The sequence below is a fragment of the Meles meles genome, chromosome 2 (genome assembly GCF_922984935.1).
Source record: "Meles meles chromosome 2, mMelMel3.1 paternal haplotype, whole genome shotgun sequence".
NCBI classification, from domain to species: domain Eukaryota; kingdom Metazoa; phylum Chordata; class Mammalia; order Carnivora; family Mustelidae; genus Meles; species Meles meles.
The window spans coordinates 34,117,531-34,128,068 of record NC_060067.1 but is presented as its reverse complement, the minus strand read 5'-3'; the positions used below and the strand labels follow the sequence as shown (position 1 = coordinate 34,128,068).

Sequence of the window (10,538 nt, the reverse complement as noted above, 5' to 3'; positions counted from 1 at the left end):
AGTCTAATAATTACTATAATTTCAAGTTAATAATATTAATGATATATTGAAATAGCTTCAAAAACATTAATATGAGATGAAAGTATCTGTGATTTCCATTGGTGACAGTCACAGATACTAACAGAAGACGGCTTTGTGGCCTACACTTACCATTAAAGAAATTGCTAAATTTCAGGTAGGAATTACTAAAAATATATATATGTATTTTTTTCAAATCATTTTTGAATTGTATTCACAAACCTAAGGATAAGAACTCCTGAACTAAGCCAAGACTAGCACAATCCAAAATGTCTACCATGGCGATAGGGACACAGCCATAGGCTTTCTCACATTAACCTGCCCTACTGGCCTAGGGAAGTAGCAGGTCTTTGCTTTCCGACATGGAAGTACCACTGGATGAAGGCCTTCAGTCATCATTTATCTGTGTAGCTTTGTGGTTACCCACTTTAGAATCAAGGCTGAAGAATTAAGCACTCAGGTGGGCTTTGCCATTTGTACCATCCGTCTGTCATGGCAGCGATGAATGAGCCTAGAGGTGGACATCTATTCCTAACATCCATTCCAACCCACCGACCAATGTTCCACACTTCATAGGTGCAACTGTCCTTTGCCCTTCCATGTTCCATACCTCTGGCTACTCCTTGTCTTGTTCACTTACCAGAAAGACAGTGCTCGCTTCGGCAGCACATATACTTACCAGAAAGACACCATGCACTATGAATATGTTGGCTTGCAGAGAACATTCTCCCTCCTCCTGGGGATCCCAAAGCCTGCCCCCTTTCAGGCCTCCGACTTCCTTTTGAATCTGGCTGGGATTCTCGTTCCAGCACCACTCCTCCTGTTGTCTCTTCTAAACTTCACCTCCCTTTCTGTGTCTTTTTGCAAAATGAGATGTCCTCCCTGGTCCGGAAATCTGTGACTCTGGTGCTGAAACGAAGTCTTCCCCTTGCAGAAACCATAAAGAGGGTAGGCTGTGGAGGCAAAACAGCGGCAGTTGGATTCCTATTGCAATATTACTAGCTGTGTGCCCCTGGCCCTGTTACCTAACCCCTCCACACCTCAGTTTTCTTCTAAGAAAAAAATGGGAACTACTTTTCTAATAGGGTAGTTGTGAGGACTCAATGCTTTAAAGCTTGGGGAGCGCCTGGTGGCTTAGTCTGTACAGCTTCTGAGCCCTCATGCTGAGGGTTGTGAGTTCAAACTCCACATTGGGTGGGCAGCCTACTTCTAAAAAATGAAGAGAATATTTAGAGGCATCTAGGAGGCTCAGTCAGTTAAGCATCCGACTCTTGATTTTGGCTCAAGACATGATCTCAGGGTTGTGAGATCCATCCATCCATCATGTCTGGCTCCTGGCTGGGTGTGGAGTCTGCTTAAGATTCTCTCTCTCCTCCCCCCCTCCCCTCTCAACCTTGTCCATTCGCTCTCTTTTTCTCTTTCTAAAAAAATTTAAAAATTTAAAAAAATAAATACTTTAAAGCTCGTAAGCTTAAAGATGCCTGGCATAGAATGAGCACTCAGTAAATACTGCTAGTTGTTTTCTTAGCCTTTGGCTGTGACTGTCACCATCAGTGAGGTTCTCCAAGGCCAACCTTTGCATATTCTTCCCACTCAGTGTTCCTGGACCATTGACTTTGGTGACAGTGGAGGGCTCTTTTTAACCTTCTGAGGCCTGAGCTAGGGAGATCAAGAAGGATCTAGAAGTCACATCATCATTGTGATCACCATCATCATCATCATCACATCTGACATTAGCTGAAACTTCCTGTTACGCTGATACTTTTATGCTGTATTTAATCCCACCAACACCCCCCACAGGTCTGTATTATTATTCTCATCCATAGTTGATAAATCAGGCTCCCAGTCACATGGATCTTTTCCCTGAATTGAGGATCATCTCTGTCTAGCCACAGGCTGCTTGCCTAAGGATGTGAGGTGACCACAGAGTAGCGTCTGAGGGGAGCTGTGGACAGTGACTATTTGTCTGGTTTTCTGCTCTATTCCGAAACTGCTCTGGTTCTCCGGACTCAGCCATACTGAAAGAGACTTGGCTTAGAGGTGGCCATCTGGCATCGGCTCGTGCAGTTTTTGTGAAGTCACATGTGGTCCCAGAGTTGCCAGGAAAAAGGGTGTTTTGATGAGCCAAAATGCAAATTCTTCAGGAGAGGAAAAGTGAAAGTGAGCTTGTTCACACTGTGCAGGGCTCCAAGGAAATGACACAACTCCAGAGACACAGTGTCCTGCCACTAGGTTCCAACATATTACAGGGGCATTATTTTGCATTTGATCATAAACTTGAGTCCTAATAATTTGCTGCTTTGACCATTATGAGAGGCAGAGGTGACCCAAATTAAAAAGAAGTTGATATTTAAAATACTAAAAGCTCCAGACATTAGAAATGCAGTCCTCTGGGAAGCCGGAGCGATGCGGGGATGGGAAGCATATTTTCCTCATTAATCTCCAGTGTCCCTTATCCTGGAAATAAGTTGTTCAAAGCAGGTCAAGGCCAAAAGAAGGGGATGTGGGGATCCTTATCTAGTTCATGCCCATCTGAAAGGATTTCTAGGACCCTAGCTGAGATTTCTAGAGACTCTTCTTTGGCTATTTGTCTCTCCTCTTCCTTCTCTTTCTTCTTTCTTCCTCTATTTCTTAGTTTCTTTCCCCTGGTCTTGCCTTCTCCAGAATGCCTGCCCCACTCTTCCGCCCATCAGCTTGCAGAGGCTTGCTTGGTGTCCCTCAATGCCTAAGGGAAGCCTAATTTTCCTCCAGCCAAGCCTGGGACTGGGCTACCTGGGCTTTGAGTGTTCTTTTCATCTATAAAGTCCTGCTCTTCCTTTTGCCTCTCCCAGATCTTGTAAATTACATTTAGGATGGAGGACTGGGGTCTAAGGCCTCTAGCAATTGCTGGCATTTTAGACCAGAACAATTAATGTCATTGTTTGTCGAATATTGTCTTGGGGAGTTTGCATAGGGCATTTAGAGACAGGTTTTTCTGTTTTGCTTTGTTTTGTTTTGTTTTGCTTGTTTTGTTTTTAAGAAAGACTACTTAAAAGCCCTTTAGAGGGGCACTTGTGTGGCTCAGTGGGTTAAGCCTGTGCCTTCAGCTCAGGTCATGATCTCAGGGTCCTGGGATTGAGCCCCACATCTCTGCTCAGCAGGGAGCCTGCTTCTCCCTCTCTCTGCCTGCCTCTCTGCCTACTTCGGATCTCTATCTGTCAAATAAATAAATAAATTCTTTTTTTTTAAGCTCTTTAGAAAAACTATTAGAAGTTAGATAAGATCCAAATATTTAGAAAATTCTAACTGAAACTTGCCTGATTTGATGCAAGCCCCATTTGGATGCATAAGGTGAAAAATTCTAATAAATTCAAGGCAGATCAGCAGCTAATCCTGAGACCAGAGCCAGCAAGCTGCAGGCTCCTCAGATGAGGGGAACTGAGTCATCTATTGATAAAGCCACAGAAGGACCACACAGACCTCTGCTTGAAGGCAGTGGCCCAACCAAAGATCTCAAGGAGGAAGCAGAATGCCATTTGGGGGCTGTGGTGATGATTCCTTCCTTCTAAAAGGGGATCACTAAAGCTGCCAGCCCTCCCCGCCATCCCACACCGTCACCACACACACACACACCTGTTCCCAAAGTAGTCCCAATTCTGGAATCTTCCTGTTTGGGTTTCTTAAAGTATCATTCAGTGGTTCTCATATCCTCCATAGAGCTCATGAAAACATATATTCCTGCCCCCCAATCCAGAGTTTCTGACTCAGTAGATCTGGAATGGAGTCTAAGAATTCGTGTGTCAAACAAGTTCCCAAGTGATGGTGCTGCTGGTCCAGGGACCACACTTTGGGAACTACTGTGTAGTTCATGGGCAGGCTCTGGAATCAGATCTCTTGTGTTCAAAGACCAGCCCCATCACTCACACACACACAAGAGCCTCTTGAGCAAGTTAACTTTTCTGTTGCCTTAGCATCTCATCTGTTTAAAGGAAAAATAAATATAGGATTGTACCTGCTTCCAGGTGTTGTTTGGGGGGTAGGTGAGATAATGCATGGAAAGCCAAAACTGCTACACGCCAGGGCTCACTAATTCAGTGGCTGCCCATGTGTTATTTCTCCAAACACACCAACATTGCAGAGCTGTTCTCAGACCAACGGCCATCCTGAGTCACTTGCCCACACAGAGACCTTCCTGGCTGCTGGCATTCTGCAGGGCTTAAGGAAGCTGGACCACTTGGACTTCACCAGATGCCATTGGTCCTGAAAACACATATACACAAATCCTCACTTCTGAGTCTTTCTCGAAGCTGGGTATCTGAAACCTGCCTTCACTGCCACTGAACCCTCTGGCCTCAGCCTAGGCACCCATGTGAACATTTTTATCAACACACTAGTATCCTTTCGTGCTCCGTGACTGAGAGACAAATAAACACGGGCCAGAGTCTCTTGCCTGCTATCCCAAGCACTAAATTTTATATTGGCTGAATTTTGCTGAGTGAATTTAGACTTCCAGCAGGCTTGGGTTGCCAGAGCCAACGGAGGCTTCTGGATATTTTGTACAATATCCTCTTCTTCTGTCCACTTTTACCATTTCTAAAATTAAATTATGAAAACAAAACAAAAACGAATCAAGGAAAAGTCAGAAGAGTTCAATTGCTAGACTTGCTTTTTGTTTTTATTATCAACAATCAAGTTAATGGTACACTCTTGGAAAACTATATGCACATGTAGAAATATTTCCCTTTTAAATAGAAGCATTCATTATAACACATATAAATAAATTTGAAAATCTGAAACATAACTTATAACGCGTATGTTCACAAACAGAGTCCCAACAAGAAGAAAAAAGAAATCAGACAGACATGCACCTGATAACAAAAATATATACCATTGTCTGAACCGTGGTCTCTCTAAACACAAAGGAATTGAACCCGTGAGAACCTTATTACTCCATAAAGACACGCCATAGAGACTACAAGAAGAGAAAAACATTGTACGGTCACGTAGAGAAGACGGTCTGTACTGATATTAACACGATACAATTCAGTCACAGAACACAGTTGTAGAAAGACACCGAAAAAGTTAAAGCCTCAACATTCAACTAATATCTATAGTTTGTGCCTTTTAAAATAAAAGACAAAAACAAAAAAACAAAAAACAAAAAAACCAAAATCCCAACAGAGATGTCTAATCTGCTTGAAGAATGGAATCATCAATATACAGTCCATCCACCATACAGGATGTGAGTCCATTTCGGATCAAACAGAAATGCAAACCGAGACGCTTCTGCAACCTTGTGCGGACGCCTTTCTTTGCTCGGTTGATTTCTCCGCAGCCAGTTGCGTGGACTGCAATTGACTCGAATCCAAAGCAGTGCCAAAAAGTTCGGTAAAAGCTGGTGGAAGAAGAAAATGCCGGTGGGGGTGACGGGAGAGAAAAAAAGGGAAGAGCTGCGAAATATGAGACCGCTTGCAGAGTTTGTGGATGAAAAGGCATCTCATGTATAGGGCATCTTTCAAGGGCCGAGTGGCTGCAAAGAGTCGGGGTTGGGAGTTGCCACTGTGTGGGGTTGGGGTGCGCTAATGGCGGGATGGTGTCTGGCGAGGCGGGACAGGCAGGCGGGAGCGAGGAAGTCACCTTGGCCGCGGGGACAGTCCGCTCGAGTCGTCGCCCGCGGCAGCGCAAACCCAAAGACACGAGGGGCAGGAGGGCTGGAAGGCGTCCCCACTCTCTCTCGAGGAGGAGCCCCAAGGGGATGGGCTGTCAGCAGGGGCCACACGACAGACCCGGCCAGCTTCAGCCTCCCTTCTCCCCACGTTCCCTGTTTCCCCTCGGACTTTAACACCTTTCCGGTGGATTGTTGGCTTGTTTTTGAAGTGATTGCTGCCTTCCTGATTTTTTTTTTTCCCAATTTGGGGGATTTTTTTTTTTTTTTCTCTTTTTCTAAGCAAGTCACTGAGTCGGTTGTGCCCCCTCCCCCATTCATCTCTCCCTGTCACCTGCTCGGGCCTCAGACACACATTCCCCGAGACAGACAGACACCGACACGCAGACACAGCCCCCCTGAGAGTGCCCCGAGCCCGGGCCGCGCTGCTCGCACCTCGCGGTCAGCAGGCGGAGCCCTGGCCGGTCTGCGAGGCCCCTGAGGCAGGTGCGAAGCTAGGGAAGTTGAGTTTGGTTTTGGGGGGGGTTCAGGATGGGGGTAGGAGTGGGGTCGAAATGGGGGCGACGCCATGTTCTCTTTATTCTTATCGCGAGGACGTTAGGCCCTCCGTGGAAAGCCTCGGCAGCAGCGACGACCGTAGCCTGGAGCCCACCCGCTCGCCCGCTCGCCCGCCCGGCCCGGCTCGCCCGCCGCCGCCGCCGCCGCGCGTCCCAGATCAGAACATACTGCTCTTCACTAAGGCGGCTTTGGCGCCGTTGGGTCTTTGGAGGGAAGATAGGACGCTGGCGAAGGGGCCCCCGAGCGAATCCGGGATGGACGTGATGGGGCCGGGGCCGGGAGCCCAGCCTTGTCCAGGGCCCCCGGCCGCCGCCAGGCCCCCGGCCGCCGCCGCCGCCGCCGCCGCTGCCGCCGCCGCCGCCGCCGCTGCCGCCGCCGCCGCGCCGCCCTTGCCGGGTTCGCCTCCCGGGCCCCCGGGCCCCGCCGCCCCCGGGGCTCCTGCCGGGCTGGGCCCGCCGCCGCCGCCGCCGCTCGCCCCGCAGCTGGGAGTGGGGTTGGGGTTGGGGCCGGGGCCCCCCGTGCTGTCCGGGTCGGTGCTCTTGGCCTCTTTGCTCTCGTCGTCCCGGGACGAGTCGGACTTCTTCCCCGAAGAGCCGTTCTTGGCCGCGGCCGCGGCGGCCGCTGCCGCGCGCTCCTGCTTGCGGAACTTGGCGCGGCGGTTCTGGAACCACACCTGGCCGGGGAGGAGAGGAGAGGCGGTGAAGCAGGGAAAGGAAGAAGGAAAGGGGGAAGCAAAGGGCGGGTTGGGACGGCCCACGTTCCATTTCGGCTTGTTTCAAAGTCCAAGCGCCGCGGGTACACCCCGCCACCAAGTCTGCCCCCTCCCTGGTCGCCCTTGCGTCTTCGGAGAAACTTTCTTAGGGTCACCTGAGCATTCCAGGGAAATGACTGCTTGCAGGACAGGCTAAAAGGCCCCAGGCCCTAGAAAGGCCCTAAAATGGAAGCCTTTATTCTGGCGGGCCTTTGCTCAGTCTGTTTCTTGAACCACCCCACACTCGCCATACCCCCCACGCCGCAGGTCTAAGGTTAAACACTAATTGGTAGAAGGAGGAGGGGGGTCCCTGGTTTGATGCTCGCCGCCCATCCTGGCCTTTCGGCCTGATATACCGTCCAGTGGGGCTCACCTGGAGAGGCGCCTTGGCCAGCTCGTGAGTGCACCTGTTTCCCTAAAAGGTTAGAGTTAGCCGCGGTTCGTGACCTTCATGGAGTCACAGCCCCTTTGCCAATGTGATCCAAGCCATAGTTACCAGGAAAATGCACCTCTACTCCACGGTTTCAAGTTAAAAGAGCTTGAGTGAGGAGGCAGAAAAACAAAACCAAAAAACCCCAAGTCTAATACGGGGGCCAAGTCTGCGCTCCTCCCACAAGGCACTTCCTGTCCTGCAAAAGCCTTGCTCGTTCATGTCCCAAGACCCCGAAAGTCTCTTTTGCAGCTGTGCACAGATAAACGAGAGCGCGCACCCTAACCCTTCCTCGCGCGCACAGTCCCTCCGAATTTGGCCTCTCTGTTCAGCCCTGGTTCCCGAGCCCTCGTCTTTGAAAAGCCCGGGTATTCCGAACCTTCAGGAGCACCGCCCGGTCCCCGCCACCGTACCGTACAGGGCCCGGGGTGGCGAAGCAGGGTCGGTTTGTGGGCGCGCGTACCTGGACTCGCGCTTCGGTGAGGTCGATCTTCAGGGCCAGCTCCTCCCGGGTGTAGATGTCGGGGTAGTGCGTCTCTGCGAAGACCCTCTCCAGCTCCTTGAGCTGCGCGCTAGTGAAAGTAGTGCGGATGCGCCGCTGCTTGCGCTTCTCGTTGAGGCCGCCGTGGTCGGTGAAGAGTTTGTAAGGAACTGGGGGACGACAGAGGGGACAGAGTGTGAGCAAAACTGTCTGGAGCGCGAAAGCGCCGCGGAGCCGGAATGTGGGGACTCCAAGGTCAGGTAGCCCTAGAGCGGCCGCCGACGCCGGCGCGGGGGACTGGCTGAGAGTCGCTGCCGAGAAAAACCGAGCGAATTAGTTGAATACCGAAACCGGCGAACTGCGGGCCTTGGCGGGGTCCCTCTTGGCACAAGCGCCTTTGGGTGGGTTGGAAGAGCTCACTGGGGACGGCCGAGGGCCGGGACGCGGGATAATGCTTTGGTGAGGAAAAGCGAAAGAGGAAAAAAAGTCCAAAAACATCAGTCGGAGCATCAGGGAACCGGGGAAGAAGTTACCCAACACTCCCACTGTTGGAACTTTTCAGTTCTCAGAAGTTGACCCTGCCCAAAAGTTGGGGGAAAGTGCTGCAAAAAAATAATAATAAATTAAAGAAATAATCGTAAAAATGACCAGCCCAAGAGGTGTGAGCCACTGTCGGTTCTTAAAAAAAGAGAGAGACACTGCCAGTAATGAGCTTTACTCTTTGTTATTTAATTATTTTCTAAGCTTTACGTCTCATCGCAAAGTAAATAAATTATGCCTATCATTTTGGCAGCTTAAGATAATTTTGTTGGCGGTTCGGGTGTGACTAGGATAGTGTAACCCTGTAAGTGAATTACCCCTCCCTGCAATCGCTTCTAACGTGATAAATTCTTTCATTTGTGTAAGCAAATTTCGTTTGGTAAATACTAAACACATTTCCATTTTCAAATGCAATCAAGGCTTCCTATATACGAGCGGAAAGGCGGCTTCCTCCGCTGAGAAAGCTGGCGGTCCTTACCTGCGGCGTACGGACTGCTCTGGTGGTCCCTGAGGGTGCCGAGGCTGCAGGATCCCGGCGTGAGGGACGGGCAGCCGGACGTGGCCCCAAAAGTGGTCCTTATCGGGTTATACTGGAAGCCACTGGCCTGGCTGCAGGAACTGAAGTCAGCATAGGCTGAAGCCAGGCTCGAGGTGTCCATCCCAGCCATACAGGACTCGTAGGCAGAGGAATTGAGGTAAGAATATTCCATTTTATACATTGAAAAGGCTCTGGATGGCTCAGCCAAGTGGAAAAATGAAATAAAAGATGGGTATGGAGAAGGTGGCTGGAGTGGGGAGATGTGCACAGCTCAACGCCTGCCTCCAAACTGGCCTCCTTACTACCAGCAGAGCCTAGTTTTATGAAAAAGCCTCCTATGAGATGCCTTGTCTGAGGTCTCTAGAGCATATAGTCCTCATAATAAACTTGGCTCTTTCCACTTGGACAATAGCAAAGCGGTTGGTCTTATTGCTGGCGCTTTTTACATGACAATAACTCATCCGTCTATTGGGCTGGCACTGGGGAACTGAGCTGTCCAACCTCCCTATCATTGATTCCTGCATCTCTAATTAGAATTTAATACCACACCATTACGCACCGAGCCCCTGATCCTCCCTTCTAACCAGCTCCCTGCCCTTTAATTCAATCACACCACTTGGAAATAATGAAAGTTGGGTGACGATTCTCCCTGATCCAATTTCCCCGAGCTTTTAAGCCTTTTTAACTGATCATATACCTTAGGCATAAATTGAGATAGTGTGTGTGTTTTCCCCCTTCTTCGTCCTCTTTTTTTTTTTTTCCCTTCGGTTAGGGAGAAGAAACCTTGATGTCATAGAAAACCTGTTTTGTAAGAGCGTTACACGCTCAATTTAACAACAAGCCTACCCCCCGAAGTGCATGAAATGTTATAAAGGACTGGGACATTGGCAAGACTCAGGCACCCCGTAACATAGAGTAAGTGGGCCAAGGGGGTTTATGTGAAGGATAAGCGGATTTCTTTAAAATACACCTGGTAGAGGGGGTTAAAAAAAAAAGAGAGCATCTTATAAATTGCATTTCTTGTCACCGCTTAACATGCTTTTCTAGAGACTCCGCTTACACAGCTGTTTAAAAAATAAAGCCACATCTGAGTAAAGCTCTTGAATGTGACACATCTGGATTGTCGCTGCCGAGGGCTTCTTTGCGGTCCGCTCCGTGTCTTTCTGCATTTGCTCAAGGTTTGCATTCTGTTGGTTTGGAGGTTCTGTGCGGTTGTTGATTTTAATTACGCCATGACTGGCAAGCGGGCATGAAGTATCCCCAAATGTGTCTCCTCTTCCATCCCTCTCGGGCACTCTCCTCTTTTATCATGTACACTTTTTCAGGTGCCCCCCCAGTCCGCCGAAGACCTGGGGCTTTGCAAAGAGGATTGGCGACCGCTTGCCCTTTAGGTTTGTTGGCTGCAGCGAGCGAAATCTTTGCTCTCAAAATGCCCAGGCTCCAGGTCGAGGTCTTTCCTTCTCCAACTCCTCAGGCTCTTGGGTGCTGGCTGGAAGGTACAGACAAAGAAGTGAACAGTGATTTGTGGACCTTGGTGGCCCCATGATTTAAGCGGAGGGTAATTTTCATTTGGTTCGT

The 10,538-nt window shown here is 49.5% G+C and overlaps 1 protein-coding gene across 1 annotated transcript; it reads right to left on the bottom strand.

The window, feature by feature from the left end:
* Positions 1-6,227: 6,227 nt before the first annotated feature.
* PHOX2B (paired like homeobox 2B) lies at positions 6,228-9,373 on the bottom strand. Its single transcript, XM_045997341.1, has 3 exons — positions 8,901-9,373; positions 7,865-8,052; positions 6,228-6,893 (listed from the first exon to the last, which is right to left on the bottom strand). Exons 1-3 carry the CDS (start codon positions 9,139-9,141, stop codon positions 6,378-6,380), a joined length of 945 nt encoding a protein of 314 aa, XP_045853297.1. The 5' UTR covers positions 9,142-9,373; the 3' UTR covers positions 6,228-6,377.
* Between the last annotated feature and the right edge of the window lie 1,165 nt (positions 9,374-10,538).